Raw genomic sequence first — 18,121 nt, forward strand, 5'->3', positions numbered from 1 at the left:
GATGCTTGCAGTATTCATTTTAAATACTGTACTTATCTTAACAATTCAGGTTCAATCTGAATGCGAAATCTGAGTAAATCAATACTGTCCAAAACATCTGTGTTTTTCTGTTTAAAATAGAAAACATCTGAGGTATAGGGAGCTAAAGGGAATGTAGCAGGAGATGAAATGTACTTTACAAAGTGTTGACAAATCGTAAATAAATCGCTGCAGAAAAAGACATCTATAGTCTTGCCTCTCAAAAGAGAGTCAGTATTGCAGAAATACAGGTAGGCTTGATCAAAACTTATTAGAGGTACTGAATATTATTCTGTTTTGAGTTGGTATAACATCAAGTGCAGTGAGGTTTTGGCCCATGATTAGAGAGGTTCTGTGTGCTTTCATGATGCAAGCAATCAAGAATTGATAGGAACAGGAAGCAGTGACATCTTTATTTTGGGGTTTGGTTGGTTGATTTGTTTGTTTTTCTGGACACCTTTTATCTGTAACACATCCCAAGAAGATAACACTGGTCATACTGGGTCAGACAAAAAGTCTATAGCCCATGTCCTCTTTCTGATACCACCAAATGCTAATGCCTAACGAGAAATACAAAGATATGACAAGTTTATCTTATTTCTCCAAGACCTCTCCTTGTCTTCAAATGTTCAGTGACTTAAAGATTGATGGCAAGAGTAGTTCCTATTTATCTGCTAATCTTCAATAAATTTTGCTTCTCTTGAGTTTTCTTGCTTCTCTGCGAGCACATCTAAATTCTTAATATCCACAACAAAAAAAAATTATACACATAAATGTTGATCAGGGTTGTTGCTGAGAAGAGAAATTATGATTGATTACCCGTTACTTTCTTTTTCTCTTACGGCAAGATATGAACCCAACTAGTAGCTTCTTGCTCCTTCCTGTGGGACTGCTTTTTCGCAGGGGGGCCAATTAAGCATATGGTAGAAGAACCGTTGCATTTTTTTATTTTCATAACATTAACCTTGGTGTTTCAAAATCTGATTTTAGTTTTCTGCTCTGAAGTAAATTCCTTAGTATGTATCACTATCCAGTATGAGGATTGACATACTCGTTAAAGGTTGAGGGAAGAAGATGCCAAGCAACTCTGATTGACTGTGTGGTGATATGTGTGAAGTTTTACAGATTATGTAACTATTGAAGTAATTGATTGCCAGAAGTCTTTACCCAACTACAGTATGGCTTGGTTTGCATTATCTTCTTGAGGAACTGGAATGGTATGCATTTCACAGATTCACCAAATTTCCCTCAATGCAGAGGAAATACTGGTCCACAGTCAGAAAAAGACTAAAGAAGGCAAAAATATTTCACGCAAAATAGGATACAGGGTAGACTCTGTGTTCGCTCTTGATACAGAAGAAACAAAAAGTTACTGTAATCATACAGATGCCAAAAGTTTTTATGTAAAGTAATCGTGGAACCAAGAGCTATTTTCTTATACAGGCAGACAACGTGAAAAAGTTAAATTGAACCACTAGCCACTGTAAAAAGACAAAATAAGGTATTCTGATATTGCTAGAGAAATCTGGCAGAGCTACTTAATATCCTTGAAACTGTTCAAAATGCTTGTGTGCATTTGTTCTTAATGTTTATGAGACTGGCTTTTATTGTAGTAGGAGCAAAAGCTTTTAATTTCAATAATATTAGTGATACTCATTATTTAGTTTTAAGAATCTGCTGACAGGCTAGTAACACAAATAGTAGTATCTAATCTTTATATTGTCATAGCATTTATAAATGCGGCTGAGAAGCAACATGATTGCAAAGAATGAAGTTTTATACCTTTATGTTGTATGACTGCGTGTTAATATAGCCAAATATGTTTGCCTACATGTGTAAGTAAACTGTGTGTTTATGGACAATATCTGGATTTTGAGGGCAAAGAGAGATCGATGTGCTATCCTTTTAGTATTAAATTAGCCAAATATAAAATGCAAAATGAGATTACTAGAAAGGAAGACATTTATTGTTGCAAACCATTCAGAGTGTTAAATAGCAGTATGTCATTTGCAATATCACATTAGAATTTGAAAACTTTATACCTGCTGACTCTCAAATTAGTATAACAGAAAAGGGTTAACAAAAATACCTTTTGTTTTTATTTATTTGTGCTGTATATTTGACAGTATTTCTTTGTACACGGATTTATTTCCTGATTGGTTGATGATCAACAGTAATTTCTGCTTTGCACATTAATATAATTACTTTGTCTCTATGACAGTGTTCTGGCTAGAGGTCAGGCCCTACTAAAGTTAGCTGCGAGTCTCAAGCGAAACCAAAGCTGCAGACTAGTATTTCAGAAGTTAGTGTCGTCCAGCATATTTTGGATGGATTCTATCAATCTTGACCAAAGAACCAGCTTAACATCAGCAGAAGAGGAAATCATTACTTAAAATAAGTAAAGGAACAAATTAAAATACGCTACTTGGAAAGTGTTCTTTTAAAAATACATAAATACATGTTAATGTTTTAAAATGCCATAGAACTCGAAAAAGAACACAGTGAAAATTTGCTGTAACGTAGATAAGTGATTTCCAAAATTATTTTTTTTTATCTGAAAACTACACCACCACAGACACACACAAGATAAAAAATAACCCAGGGAAAACACTGCAACAGCCTACTCTTGTGACCTGCAGTTAGCAGTGGTGCTCTTGCTTCAGAAAGTTCACATGATGATGTGCTTAAAGCATCAGGTAGCATTTAAAACTACTGATAATCTATGATGATGCATCTTTGTGCTGCTTATACTTCTAAAGCTATTACCTCTTTCCAGACCTGGGATTCCTTGAATAAGTAAAAACAGAGCTTTCAAAGAGTAAACAGGTTCCTAATGAGAAGCACATAAACGCGTTCATTTCTTCTTACTCCTTTAGCAGGACCAGGGGGCAACTGAAGATGGCTCTCTGGGTTGCTAAAATAATAAAGAGCTTTTTTAACCTATAAATCACTACTTTGAATCCACCACAGGCTGAACTTAGTTAACATCTGACACTCGTGCTGTAACTCAATGTAAAATGAGTTGCTGTTGTCTGACTCTCTGTGGACAGGTATGTGTAATGCCAAAGTATGGCGACAGTAGAGTACAAAAGACCAAAAGACACATACTCAGCTGCTAAAAGCTGGCAGACAGTGGAAAAGTGTTGATTTACTCCAGCTGAGGATTTGGCCCCCAGGCTTCAACCAGTTTGGGAATGAACCTTCCAGTTCTAGAGTCCCTGTTAATTTGAGCGCACTTAGGCTTTGATCTTCAAGTAGGGCTCCTACAAGTTGCAGTTGCTATCAATTGCTTAGGACCCCGTTCTAGGCAAAGATTGCAGTTCACTATTAATTTAGGATATTTAATTATACTGATTCGTTTTGATTGGATTGCTATCTATTTGAAATAACTGCCTGTTCCTGTAGAACAGTTCCCTCTGTAATATCACATTTTGATATTTCATGCAAGGATCCAACCGCCGAGTACTTGAAGTAGATCGAATTGGGCACTGAGTTTTGCACCTGATCCATGATACTGTAACAGTTTTCTGATACAGTTGATTAAAAGTCTGATTATCCAAGTGCATCCTGATCTACTCGAAGCCAGACTCTGGTTCATGCTGCAAGAGCGTATGGAGTCACCGAGCAGGATCATGTGTTTTCCAATAATATTGAGTCCCAGCTTAGAGGAATCTTTTCTAAGATAAGCCATCTTGGATTTGTCTGTATTAAAATACAGTTTGATTGTGCTTAACTTGTATCAAGTTATCTTGGTTGCAGTATCACAGTGGCTGCTGCTTACCATCATGTTAAACCTGGAGAAATTTGGAATATTTTATCATAATTTAAGATTGTGCTTTGACTGATGTCTCAGAAACGTCTCTATTGGTTGATGAGGGATGTCGCCAAGAAGAATTAGAATGACCATTTCTTCTCTTTTGACCTTACATTTCTGCAGTCCGTTACCATACTATGTTTGGGACCATGTTTGTATCTCCTCTCCATTTATTAGGCAAGTGAAAGGGAACAAGGTAATGTCATTCATACATAGGCAAGAAAAATGGGTAAGAAAATCTCAATAAAAGTTTGTATGCATTTGCTACTACAGTTAAGATCATATTCTAATTTGTCCCATGCGGCAATTCCATTAGCTTTTCTAATTTGCCATTTAAACACATTGCAACAATGCAAAACTGCATATTGAAAAGATCCTAAACACATAACTCAGTAATTAATAGAGTAACATCTCTAGGATACAAAAAATTGCTGCAGGGGAAACAAAACATAGAGATCTGGGAAGGTTCCCTTTTCCATGGAGGATATTAAAGGCTAGGTGCACATTTGTTAAACATCTAAGAATGTAACGAGTATTCCAAAAATACAGATTTGCAAAACCAGCTTTATTTGAGCTCTCATTCACATCCTTGCCAGTTTCTTTTTAAAAATAACCTCTTCATTAAAATGACACATCATGACATATCTAGCAAGGGAGCTGCAAAGCTCTTAAGGAAGGGTTGGACTATACATGCCCAAGCAAATGTAAAGTCTAAAGCAGTAAATGGTGTAGACTAACTAGGTCTCAGAGTTAACAGTATAACTAAAGTGGTATTTTGACTTTATTTTTAAGCAAGGCTGGGATCATAATCCATTGTGAATCGTGTCTGTTAAAAACCCAGAAGACAGCCAGATGTCATTGGGTGTGAGTCTGTGCTTTTGCACACTACAGAACAGTTTAGCAAAATCCTTGGCTGCAGCTGTTTAGAAGGAAAATTCCTCACCGTTTGTTCCATGAATAACATGATTTTTCTAAGGATTCAGTTTTGTGGAAGAAAGCCCTGAAAATACTTTTCATGTTTTATGACCTACAAAATAATTGTTCTCAATACTAAAGTCTTTATTTTACTTACGTTCTCTCTGTTCACGTGACCCTCTGCCTTCTCGAGTTTCTTATTAAACTTTGCAACTTATTTAAACGCATAGGTTGAGGAGAATGTGTGAATATTCCTTTTTAGCTTCTGGTGTGTCAGTAGATGGGATCATTGCAGATCTAGAAACAATCCTCATCTCTGGAATGATGAGACCAAGCAAAGAAGTTTCAATACAGAGGATAGTTTAAGGGGGGGAAGAAGTTGAAGCATGTAAAATAAAGCTAGGTGAAAAACCCAGTATCACTACAACGATGGATTCAGCTGTGAGGAATCTATGATAAAATACTGTTATCAAATTTTTAAGCATTCAAATGATCTTAAAAACCTCACTAGGAAATAGAAAGGAAGCTTTGCTGAGGACTTCTGCTGAAAACCTACATAATCCTTTCAAATTCTGCAGGGATTTTGAGTCAGAGCTGTGCCAGATAAGCGTTTCTCTTAGTTAATAGTAGGTTTGACAAAAGTCTGCATATTCCCATTCAAGAGTTGGATTTGACATAAACTTTTCCAACTGTTTCGAGACAAATGTTATTAAACTCACAAACAAAACAATTTCCAAAATATGCATGCCTCTGTGATTGGCCTCTGGGTGTGTGTAGAGAGATTGATTACAGGTGTAGGTACCTTTTTTACAGGTTATTTGCTGACAACTTCAAGCAAAACGTGCATTAATTTCTTAAACAGAAAATTAACCTATGCACTTTCTGTTTAAACATGTACAAATGAACTGAAGAAAATAGGTTTTCATAACTTCTTCTGGAAACCAGTCTGTAAACTGAACCAAAGGTAGATTAGGAGCAAAAGATGTGAGTTCACTACTTCTGTTGCTCTGCTTTATTTTAAAGCGCTGTAAGGAACAAACTGCCTTGCTAATAGAACACCCTAATCACTGGAACAGGTGATTCTGGTTTTGTTCAGGGTTTATCAATAAAGGGTTATTGTTGGAAATGGCTCATTTACTCTGTATGTGCCTGAGACAGAAAGTCTGATTCCTCTGAAGCTTTTGTAAATACGTGTTGCAGAATCTTCCCAGACTGAGATGTTTGCTTGTTTGTAGTTGGCTAATCCAGAAGTGGTTCCCTGATAAGGTTAATGCCCAGTTAATTGCTCCTAGCCTTGACATACAGTTTAATTGCTACTTGGCCAACATATGTTTGTTGCCTGCTCTATGTAGAATTCTAGCAGATGTAATGATGCAAACCACGGACTGGTGGAGGGCAAACAAAATAAATACAGTATTTTATGTTCTTTTAATTCAGGGCCAAGTGGATTTGGATGAAGTGTTTATTTAGTTTGCTGGCTGCTTCAGATGCTGTGGCATATTGATTCCTTTTATTACTAGCAGCCATTTAACCTGACCTCTCTCAGATCCAGTATTTTAAAAGCCATAAATTTTAACTTTACTTATGAGCAAGGACTGAAATGCTGTGAAAGCCTTTTTATTAGCAGAGCTTTGCCTTACTCCATGTTCATGTGTCACCCATGGCAACAATATTTAGAGCATCTTAAATTAGAGCGGCTGTTGGGCAGTTTGGTGGGGAGGGGGTTAGCAATAAAGAGAGCTCATAAATATCTCAAGCATGTAGGATTCACTGATTAGTGTGGGCAGGTGTACAAAAGCAATGCCATTATTAGCAAAAGGTATCCTTTTTCTACGTTATTTTGTTAAAGATCTAGCTTTTTTTTTCCTTAGTCTTTATGTTCACAGATAAGGAAAATCACACACAAAAGGAGTGTTTTATGTAATTTATTTTTTAATTGCAAGTTAAATTGGTGAAACTGAAATGTTTTTTTCTTTGTTGCCTTGGCTTCGTTTTTCTTTTACAATAATCATCTTCCTTGTTGTTGTAATAGCCTAAATTAATCCCCGAATGACACTTTAAAGCCATTTTTAACATGCAGCTTTATGAGTGTTTGTAAAAATGTGTGCAGGCCAAAACTTGATGCATAAAATTGACATATCCCTTTTTAAAAGAAAATAATTGTGAATAAAATGATTGATACGAGAGAATTTCTGCATTCACATGTAAAGAACTCAAAAAAAGCTTTGAATTAGCAAAGAAAACAGGAAGCTTAATATGAACTTTTTGCATCCTTTTAGTTTGTTACTTCTGGTTTAAATTAGTCATTTTAAAAAATATTATTTCAGTCTTGATGACTAGGATTGAGTAGTAATTCAGCATCTTATTTCAAAATAGGCTTAAGGCTTAAGAAAATAGATAGATCATAACCATGAATTTAATGTAAGTACTGGCTTGCTTTCTTCTGTTCAGCTACTGAAGAAGTTTCCTCCTCTGTCCCCCAGGTCACAGGTAAGGTGACACTCCAGATGTTAGCCTCATGCCATTAAAAGTGACTTTATTTAAATATTAGTGTGGGACTCCCACTTCATGTAAAACTTTGGCCTGGGAACAAAAATGTTGGTTTAGTTTGAGAAGTGTAATTTATATCAATTAATCTCAGAAAGTGTCACATTTCTCGATCTCTTAAAGCCAGATTGAAATGTTTGACCTTATCAGAGAGGGTGGGTGTGGAAGTAGCAGTAAAGCAATTGCAGGGCACTGGAATTTTTTTACTACTACTCAATTCCAGACTGATCAGTTTACAAGGTGCCTGAAATCACTGGGGGATCACATTTTCTAAAAAACGGACTTTTCCCTGTCTGCATTGCTTTTCCTATAGCTGTTTTCCTCTAGCAAGTTGTAACAGCTATATCCAAAATCAATTTGATATACATAAATATTCTTGAGGAGCTTTGTGGAAGGTCAGGTAGCTTAATTTATACTGGGACCTGTTCGAAGGGCAAGAGCTTCAGTTTGCACTAACTAGAGAGAGAACACTCGCCTGCTGCAGGGGTAGGGATTCAAATGCCTTGGAAAACTTTTCACTGGGTGCAGAGCTATATTGTGAATGGAAGGTTATGTCAGAGGTTAAACTGGTGTAACCAAATGAAGGAAACTAATTATTTCAACAGATAACATCAGACGTTCCTTTGCGCAAGGACAGGCTTGGCTGCATTTTGTCCAACATTCAGCACTAACCTAGCAAATGCGTGTGCCATTTCTCCCAGTGCTTTTGCTTCAACCTCTTTCTTCTTTTGCTCCTAATTCTTAGCTTTAATATTGTTGCACTGTGAAACTTATTAGCATTTTTGAGACGTTTAAGGTTCTACATATTATTCTTTTTGAAATATTAATGTGTTCTTTTGCAGTGCTGTTGTTTGTTAGTGATAAGACTATAGAAAACAACGACACCAGCATACATTTGTAAGATGACAGTAGAGCATTTTCACCTCTTGCCTAATGGCTGCTTTATTCCAAGCCTTTCCTCTTCAGTTGACTAAAGCTCAGCGTACCTTCTGGGCTACAAATTGTGAACTGCTATTATTCATAGTTGAAATTGCAGTTTGTGCAAATACGGGCTAAATTGCAGTCATTATATGTAGTAAAATAGATTGAAATATCTGTAAATCTGAAGACTGTAGCTGGCTCCTTTAATCAGAGAACTTGTTAAATTCTCCCATGCTTTGATTTCTCTTTCTTAGAATTCTTTTTTTTCTTAGAATTTTTTTTTTTTCTGTCAGGTGTGGGTTTCTTCTGTGTTCAGTATTGCTGCTTCTAATGAAGCAGGTATAAAATGAGCAAAACGATACATGTTGTCTTTAATATGTGAGTGCAAGATAGTGATTTTTCTCTTGCTTTTTATCAAACCCTTCATAATCTTTTCTATGCTACCTATATAAACTAGTATTGAAGAAAAGGCTACAGTATGATTAAGGTTATTCTACAAAAATGTCCTATTAAAGCTCTTCATTTGAAAATCACAAGCTAAATCATGTAATGACTTTCAAATTCCTCCTTCCTAAATCATTCTCTGCATTGAATCGATTGATGATTGAGGAAGTATCTGAATATAAAAATATAAGTGAGAGGAAAAAAGATCTTTTGATGTTGTGCATACTGTGAATCCTACCAGAAATAAATGAAACTGCATTAAACAGAATGGTTCAGAAAGAATTGAACATGGATTAATTTAAGTTGCCATATCATCTCGCAACCCTGTGGGTAAGAACCATGAATGTCTACCTACTCCCTGATGGTTATGGCACATGGAGATCCGTAATAATGACAAATGTTTATCTTTTGACCCTAAGCTTATTTAAAGAGACGCTTGCAGTTTTCACTTAAAATATGTATTTATTTAGAGGTAAATTTCCAAAAGGATCTAAGGGGAGAGTAAAGCAGTCAGGTCTTATTGGCTGTCTCTTGCCTTTTATATCTGTGGACATCTTTCACTTGGGTAACAGATTTGGTTCATTCCCATACAAAAGGTTTCCCTACAGCAGGGATATATTTTGACTAAATTTTGCTGAGGGTCCTATTTTACCAGCCTGCTACCTATATCTTTTGATCCTGTACAACAGAAATCCTGCTTTTTCCTTCCTGAACAAAAGTTGGGGTGTTTCTGAAACTATGCTTGCTATCCTCACCTCTGCAGGGGCAATGTAAGGTTAGCAATACATTAATTTGTGTAAAAAGCCCAAACATATATGTGATCTGTGAACTTGAGTGTATTTTGAAAATCATGGGAACGTGTATGTATCAAAAGATATATTAAACGTGCTCCAATTCCTTTAAAGAAGAGCTAACTGTAGAGCGAGCTGTTGGATCAGTTAGGCTGGGGTAGGACCCCGAGTTCAGTGAGGCTCCGTTGGGCATCAGGCAGGTCACCCACCGTGTGTGTCCCAGGCAGAACAGGCGCTGGGCTCTAGCTGCTTCCTGAGAAGCTGTTGGCATATCTCACTCTGAGTCCTACCACAAAAGAAGTCAGCCTTGATGTTTCATGCACAGTTTGCCTGCTAAAAGCTCTCGCGTGCGATCTCCAGCATCCCGGTACCCGCAGGGTAGAAGACTCACTGTTTTCGTAACCATTTTCTCTTCCCTAGTAACACATGCACCTCCATTGCATGCAGTGCAGTAGGAACCACGAATGTGTGTGTTTAAGGCTCCAGTAAATACTGAGCCAGACTATTTATAATCTATTACAACTCTGTGTTTATTCTAGTTTGTTGGTCTCAGTGACACTTTCCCTTCTTTTTTCTTCATAACTGTTTTTTACCTCACTATATCTTTCAAAATGTAAATAGTAAATTAGTCTAGCTCACACAAATATGTTCCTCTAAATATTATCCTTTTGGCATATTGATATAGTTTCAGTTTTCAAGAAGAATCATTATCTAAAAAGTAAAATGGGTGATAAATATATAAAATGTTTACTGCTTAGGATGTCTTAAGAGTTGTATTTCATTTAGAGTGGCAGTGATTCACGGCTTCTCTTCAATTCCACTCTCTCTACACATGCCTTTGGGGTGGCTGGCATTGCCCACAATGCCGTGTCATTTGTTTCCCTTTGATTTTGATGACTGACATCTTGCTTTTGGCATGTTTCCTTCTGCTGTGCTGTAACGAAAGAAAGGAATGTACAGATGTGGGAAAAAGAGAAGCCTGGAAGTACCTGAAACTATAAATAGTAATAAAAGTACAGAAAACCGGTTTGCTTTTACTAGTACATTAGGAAAAAAAAAATCTGTAGTAGCCATGTTGGCATTGAGCAGAAAATTAAGGTACGTGTAGTACCATCTTTCAGTGAAAGGATGATCAGTTACAGGTATCATCTAGGAACCGGCAACTTGGTTTCAGCCAGTCGTAGGCAGGTACTGACGTCAGTTGTTGTTTCTCTCAAATTCAGTAGAGATGCATAAAGTAGTTCACCATCTATAAAAAAAAATAAAGTGGATGCTTCAGTTGAATTTTTATTGTTGTACTACAGAAAACAGTAAAATGAGGGCTCAAGAATTTAAAATCCATAAAAAGAAACATGTTTACACAGTGAACAATTAAATTTCTCATTGCCAAACTATGTTTTTGTATTCACATTCTGGGTAGGACACACCACACACCCTCAGAAATGCCTGTTAATAACTTGTAAAAGATGAGATGGGGGTTTTGTTGTTTATTTGTTGGGTTGGGGGGTTTTTACCCATGAGAAAAAATTCATGTTTTCAGGCTTTCGGCAGTCCTAAAGGTCTGCAGAAATGGAAAAAGGTACTGGGGGGACAAGGGAGGGAAGTTTCCCTAGCTGGGATCTGGTATTTGTTGGTTGCAGAGCCTTGTGCGTTTCTCTCTAAAGCATCCAGTAATAGATGCTGGCTGTGAAAGCAAGGGGACTGCTCTCCCTGCGTAAGGAAACTCCTCAGCTCCTGTATCTTTAGTTGTACACTCATATGTGATTGCTGCAGCCTTACAATGGAAGAAAAAAGGAATTAAAGCTGAATTGCAAAAATATGAGGTTCTCACTGAAAACCCTGCTGAGAATATCCAAGGATGTAAACTCCTTGACTGAATGTTCCCCTTCTTAATGAAGTTGCATGGCTACTACTGTCATCAATAAGAAAAAAATGCAGTTAATTTTTACCTGGGTTCAGGTGCTTCTTCATGGGTGGATTTTCATAGTAATAGTGAGAAACTTCCAATGTTGCCAGTGAAATTTTAGACAAAATTATTACAGTCTTAGAAAGGGGCAACTAAATGTGTAATGCTAGCCTGTGACTAAAGGTTCTCTGTAAGTTTTTGAATAAATGAGGACACCTTTTAAATGGTAGAACACAGGAAGATCACCAATGATATGTAACTTTATTTGCCAGTTAGAGAGAAATACAGGTAATCTTTACCATTTGATGATGTTAGGCAATGAAGTGGGGACATTTCTTTTGGGGACAGTAGAAAAAAAATTCATTTTTCCAAGGTAGTGGTGTTCTGAATTTACTTGGTAGCTAAAGAGTGCTCCATTTAGTTTCATTTTTCCTCTTCTTAGTAGCAAACTGAAAGTACTACATGAAAGTCACTGTAAGTGTTCTCTTTAAAATCTCAAAAACCAGGAAGTTATTGCTAGTTATTACTAAAATTAAATCCTCAGGGGAACTTTCATGGTAAGACAAAATAGCAAAATAAAGACTATTTATACAGTAAGAAACATACTTGGCCAGTAAATCCAAGTTTCCCACGCAATTGTTTAAGGCAACCTTCTTTTGGTGACTCTGACTGAACCAGATGTTCAGTATGTGACCAGCTGCCGAAAAAACATGTCACAGTGTGTGCAGGGCAAACTGCAGCTGGGCTGAGCAGAGAGCTCACCTTCTGGTGCGGGGAATGTTTGTGTGTGCCGCTCCAAACCTTAGCTCTTGGCATGGCTTTTCTTAGGAATGGCCTTCATATGCTAAAAGTAGTCGTCCAGTCTGAGTAATTGGCTTTGCTTTATATAAGACAGGCTCTAACTGGCATTTAACTTGAGACTTATTTTTCTCGCAGGTAACACAGCTCAGGGCACTAATTTAATGTAGTACAGCTTGTACTGGGATGTGTATGTAAACACCTCTGCGCTGGCTTTTGACGCGGCTGTTTGAGGTAGCTGCAACAGCCTGGAAATCAGCACTGGCTACATGGCCTCCTCCCCGAGCCATGGCCACCAGCTGATCCCTCTGTCCGAGCGGTGGCCCTTGGCAGCGACCACCCTGTCCGCGTCCTTGCAGATGCCGTAGTGGCCGGTACCCCTGCCGATCTGAGTGGCTTTCACAGTGGTTATCCTGCCCTTGGTTTTGCTCCTCCTCGGCCTGAGATGGGCACCACAGGGCCTCTTACTAATGCACAAGTTCTTACTGATTTCAAGCACCTTTATGTTGTATGCAAGTCATTGCTGTAACTCCATTTGAGCACTTTGTTAATTTGGTGATAACGGTAATCTCCAGAATGGCAATTAGCGAACAAAAGAAGGTTGTACTGTGTGACCAAGCAACCAGGCTTCCCTTAAACTTGTTTGTCTCCACATACACCCCACCCGCCCACATCTTCTTTTCAGCTGCGTGTCAGTCTGAAGGTAATGGAAGTGTAAACTGCTTTATGCAGACACTGCTGATGAGTCTCTATTTGATGCCAGTTCTTAGCTTTTTTCTTTAAGAGTTCACTGATCACACTGTTTTAGATCAGAAATACCTGTGCTCTAGGATTGCTAAAATCACAGCATACAGTACTAACAACTGTCTTTTCTGTGATCCTTGAATCTCTTCAGGCATGACAGTATACGGACATACATGTATGTGAAGGTCTTCTGTTCTTATATTCTCCTGTTGCTTGTGTTAGCATCACTTAAAAGTTAAAAACAAAAGCATTTGTGTTCTCAAAGACAGAAGACATAATTGCAAGGCAAAGTCTTTTCCTCGGTGTCTATATGTCACATTTACTGTTCTGCCATATAAAAACTATGTAGATGCTACAAAAGCTTTTAAATTAAGCTATGAATTTCTTCATTGGTTGGTATGCATGTATTTGAACTTTTTTCTTTACCTATTCTACTATCATTATATTAATACTAATTAATGCTGCCACAAAGTAAAGCCTTTCTAAGGTGAAACAGTCAAGCATTCAAAGAAAGGAAAGGTTTGGAAGACTTGGAAAGGTATTTGCTCTTTTTTGTATGAAGTGCTTTCTTATGCCTGTGAACAAGGAAAGAGGCAGCAACATCATTTATGTTAAGCTGTACTTTGCTGGAAATATATGTTTCTTGAAAAACCTGGCGTGCATGTTGATATCATAGCACCAGTTTCAGCTTGAAGAAAAAGGTTGGATAAGACTGTGAGAGAACTAATAATATCTTCTCACAGGAGAAACGTGTTTGAAAATATCAACCATTCATACAACATGACTCATTCTAAAAACCGAAACTCTTGTTGTGTAGCAGTGTTTGGTTTTGGGAGTCTAAGGATAATGTTCTCCTTGAGACTGTTGGCAGCGTCCCGTTGAACATTGCTGTCAGAGGGGGAAGAAGCAACTCCATCCTTTTCACTGATGCAGGCTTTAAAGTGACACAGAGTGAGCCAGCTGTTGCCCATCACTGTTGTCAGGTCTGTGGATTATGTGCCGTTCCCTGCAAGTCTGAACAGGGATATCTACTGAACTAGGTTTAACTTGGAGATATTTTTAGTACAAATTACATTGATTGCAGACTATTTCAAAGGCCCAAAGTAAAAAAGTACACAACTAAATGTATCTGTCTGACTAGTTTCATTTGTCTGTGCAGTTTTATGTGTAAAAACTTTACTATTTTTTTCAGACTCTTCTGGCAAAGATTTCGGTCCTACTCTGGGATTGAAGAAGTCAAGTTCTCTTGAGAGTCTTCAGACTGCTGTGGCTGAAGTTAGGAAGAACGAACTCCCTTTTCACAGACCCAGGCCTCACGTGGTCCGTGGTCGGGGCTGTAATGAGAGTTTCCGAGCTGCCATTGACAAGTCTTACGATGGACCTGAAGATGGAGAAGAGGGTATGTTGCTAATGGCAATTACAGAGGGAGCCACCTTCACTTAGCACTGCTGAGGGCCAACTCAATAAAGCACATAAGCAAGTGATTTAGTCCAACTGAAGTTGATAGCATTTTAAAAGCTGCTTGTGTCTTTCACTGAATAGAGCTGCCTTTGCAGTACCCCATCCAACCTTGACTGGGTTTAGTGTAAAGTCTTTCACTGATCTCCTTCGGGGCAGGGGTGGGTTGGAGGATTTAGAACTCAATCCTTAAATAATTATGATTTTTAACTTCAAAAAGCAGCTGCCTTCTTCAGATTACATTAAAAATTATCTTGCTTGTTTTACAGAGCTGTCTACAATTCCCCCTTCTCCAACCAGGAAATTTGTTTCCTGTTATAGACAAGGCAGAGTGCATTGATAGCACCCTGCTGCTCATTCTGTCACCATGGGCTTACAGACTCCAGTCTGGAAATACCTCTTCTTTAGCATGAAGCGTAAAACTGTGCTTGGATCCTGAGCCCCCCAAATAGAAACAACACAGCTCTTCTCCAACCAGACAGAATAGTTTATCTATTTCTTTTTCAGCCATTAAAACAGAAAGATTCCAGGGAGTGAATGAAATTGTTTTGTTACGTAGGTTATGTCAGTCGCCAGAATCTCTTGTTGAAGTAAGCTCTCAGTGTTTGCATCCCAGCGTGTCAGTTTTCTTGAGCTGATGGAAGTTAACAAGCTAGATTTCAAATAGAATAGTGTTTTACCGTGTCAGGATTTTTGCATCGGGAATGATAACTAGAAAACAAGTAATTAAGATAACCCTGGATTTCATTTACAATAGAAATCTGCTTGAATTCACTAGATACGTTTAGTCTGCTTTTTAAATTATTCAATTAAATGAGTAAGCGTTGTGAGTCATTTGAGCACTTTGTAGACATTCATGCTGTATTTCATGTGTTTGCATTTTGGTGGCCCGTAGCCATCCTCACCGCTTCTTTTTTGTGTGCAGATGGTTTCTCTGATAAGAGCTCTCACTCTGGTCAAGAAGCTCAGAACATGGAATCTGCCCTTCCAGGGAACCCTGAAATAGAAGACACAGAAACCAAGGCTAAAAAAGACAAGAAAAGTAGAGAGAAAGAGAAGAAAAAAGAAAAAGGCAAATCTAAAATGAAAGAGAAGAAAAGGAAGGAAGAAAATGAAGATCCAGAAAAGAAAAAAAAGAAAGGCTTTGGTGTCATGTTGAGGTATGGCATTTTAAAAAGCAAAAGAGCCACCCATTCTCCCATTCTCATTATAGCATAGGAAACAACTGATACTCTCATAAGGTAGTGGAAAAATTATTTCACTTGGACTCAAAATAATGTTTATGTTATTTAAAAAGAAAGCAGTTTATACTTTTACACCAAACTTGTAGCTGAGGCAGAAGACATTTGGCAGACAAAATGTCTTTTTGTGCCTTTGAAATTCATTCCCATATGTTAGAAAAGATTCAAGGTTTCAGGCTAAAAACAAGCGTGTGTCGCTGGGGGAGGCTTTGTGGGGAATATTTCTGAGTAATACATGACCCGCTCCCACACTCAGACTTCAGCCTTCTCTTCCCTTGCTTATGTGCTTCCTTCACAAGCTTTCGGGACAGCAGCATTGCTTGTGTTACTGTAAACAGTCTAGTAACATTTGCAGTTGCTGAAAACCACTAGATATCATAAAATCTTTGCTTCACAGCTTCAAAAGCTCACTGTCCTCCCTGCCTGGCATGCAAACATTCGGATTTCTTCTGTTGCTATTGGTTGGGTTTGCATCTCTGGAATCATCAGAGATCAGACGAAGTTCTTCAGGCCAGTTCCTTGCTATTGCTGCAGCCTTTGGTGCTGTAGGCACTCTGGTTGCCATCACCCCTGCCTCTGGTACCTGTTTACTCTGTTGAGGATTAAAGTGTTTCCATTTAAGTAGACCTTTGCAATTAACATAGGGTATGTGAATGAAATTTAATGATGACCTGGAGGAGATTAAACTGTATGACCATGTGGTTACTTCTAGCACTGAACGCTTAATGCTAGCTTTAGGAGGCTACTGCTGTTCCTTAGCATGCTGTATTGCAGACAAGCAAAATACATACAAAAGCCACAATCATTGCTTGGGCAAAGATGCATTTAACTAGTAACCTAAGAAATTCACCTGCAAGATCACTCACTTACAATGATATTCATTAGGACAATGATATATGAACTCGCATTGCAGCTCTCTATTGATATGGCCTTTGGAGTCAAATGGCTTGTGTTATATTGACATGGAAGGTTTTAGCTGACTTTCTCCTATGTATAATCAACAGGAATCCTCAAAATTGTCCTAACAACTTTTGAACACTGTAGAGATACTGTCAAAAATATACAGGGATGCTTATGTGCCAAATTTGCATGATTTCAGCAGTTATTAGTGTTTGTAAGACGAAGCTGCGTGGGTAGAGCAGTCTGCATTCAAATGGGGCTCTGTAGGAATGCTGAGGAGGCACATACACCTGTGCGCTGCACGTGCACTTGTGTTCATACTGTTGGAAGAAATAGGGCTTAACACGGAGCAGTAGTCAAAACACTGAATAATTAGGAAGGTGACTTCAACAACTCTCTGGTGTATCTTAAGCTTTATGTCTGTTTTCATTCTTTTTAACTCTTTGGCGGGAATAGGGACATTGGAAGAAGAGGGGAGTGACGCGGAGGTCTGACGAAAGCATAAGTATTCTGTTTCATGTATCACTGGTGGGTTTGAAGTGCAAAGTCTTACTTACGGGGGTGCGATGCCTGAGCCAGAAAGAACATGGGATGACATCAGAATCCAAAACAAGCAATTGTAGTTGACAAAAAAGCTGGGAACAATAGGTTACCATTCTTAGTGATTCCCTTTTTCAGAATATATTTCACATTTTGGTTGTACACGAGCTTTATACATCTGTTCTTTTCATAAGCTTGCTTTTCATGTCGCTTGTCTTCCCAGCAGACTGTAACAGTTAATAATATTTATTTATCTGTATGGCAGCACAGAATGGAAATTTGTATCCTACACCATTGAAAATCTCTATAAAGCCTCAAAGACGAAAGCAACAGGTTATAATGAACAGAGGTGGTGTTTGTAAGAGCTAACAGTTCAGCTGAGAAGTTTTTGGAGGTTCTGTGTCCTCCTCGGTGTTTCTTCCTAGAATTTATAAGATTGTTCTTGAAAATAAATTCTTTCCTGAGAAGGGTGAGAGTCCTAGGGAATCCCAGCCATGATAAAAGTGAAAGAAGGATGATGACCTGTAAAGACTGCACAAGAGCAAGAGTGTGAGTTTACAAAAGAATTGGGGACCATATGTCCTGCTAAAGATTAGCAAAACCAGGCCGGTTTTTTTTCAGGGAGAAATTGCTGTGGATGACATGAAAAATAAAAACAATTAATCTGAGTGTTTTTAAACGAATTAATAGGACACTAATGGGGGAACCTAGAAGGGGTCAAATAGTGTTTAAATACTAGATTCAAGAGGTATTTTTCAGACTGGAGTTTTGCACCGATGTGAAGAGTGAGGATTGAGTGTCAGAAGGGCTAGGGAGGAGAAGACTGCAGTAAGCAGCTTTGAATGATCAAGTATTTTAGCAGCACGGATGGAAAGAAAGAGCCAGATTTTTTATGACATTGTGGAGATGAAACTGGCATGTTTTATTGGTAGAACATCTGTGGAAGGAAAGAGAGAAGCTGAAGACGACAAAGTTGTGAGCTTCTGCAGCAGGCAAGGTGACTACTAATTCTTGTGGTAGCTTAAGAGAAAGAAGTAGAGAGAAGTATTTAGAAACGGAGATGAGCTCAGTTTTTGACATGCCG

The 18,121-nt window shown here is 38.1% G+C and overlaps 1 protein-coding gene across 4 annotated transcripts in view; it reads left to right on the plus strand.

The window, feature by feature from the left end:
* The window catches only part of PARD3B (par-3 family cell polarity regulator beta), a 426,608-nt gene that overhangs the window by 268,606 nt on the left and 139,881 nt on the right, over positions 1 to 18,121 (plus strand). For all 4 annotated transcript variants that reach the window (XM_054210091.1, XM_054210094.1, XM_054210092.1 and 1 more), the window contains 2 exons: positions 14,091 to 14,297; positions 15,282 to 15,516. In XM_054210091.1, coding sequence (XP_054066066.1) covers positions 14,091 to 14,297; positions 15,282 to 15,516 — 442 coding nt within the window. The remainder of the gene's footprint in view (positions 1 to 14,090; positions 14,298 to 15,281; positions 15,517 to 18,121) is intronic.

Source organism: Rissa tridactyla, chromosome 7 (assembly GCF_028500815.1).
Source record: "Rissa tridactyla isolate bRisTri1 chromosome 7, bRisTri1.patW.cur.20221130, whole genome shotgun sequence".
In the NCBI taxonomy this organism is placed as follows: Eukaryota; Metazoa; Chordata; class Aves; order Charadriiformes; family Laridae; genus Rissa; species Rissa tridactyla.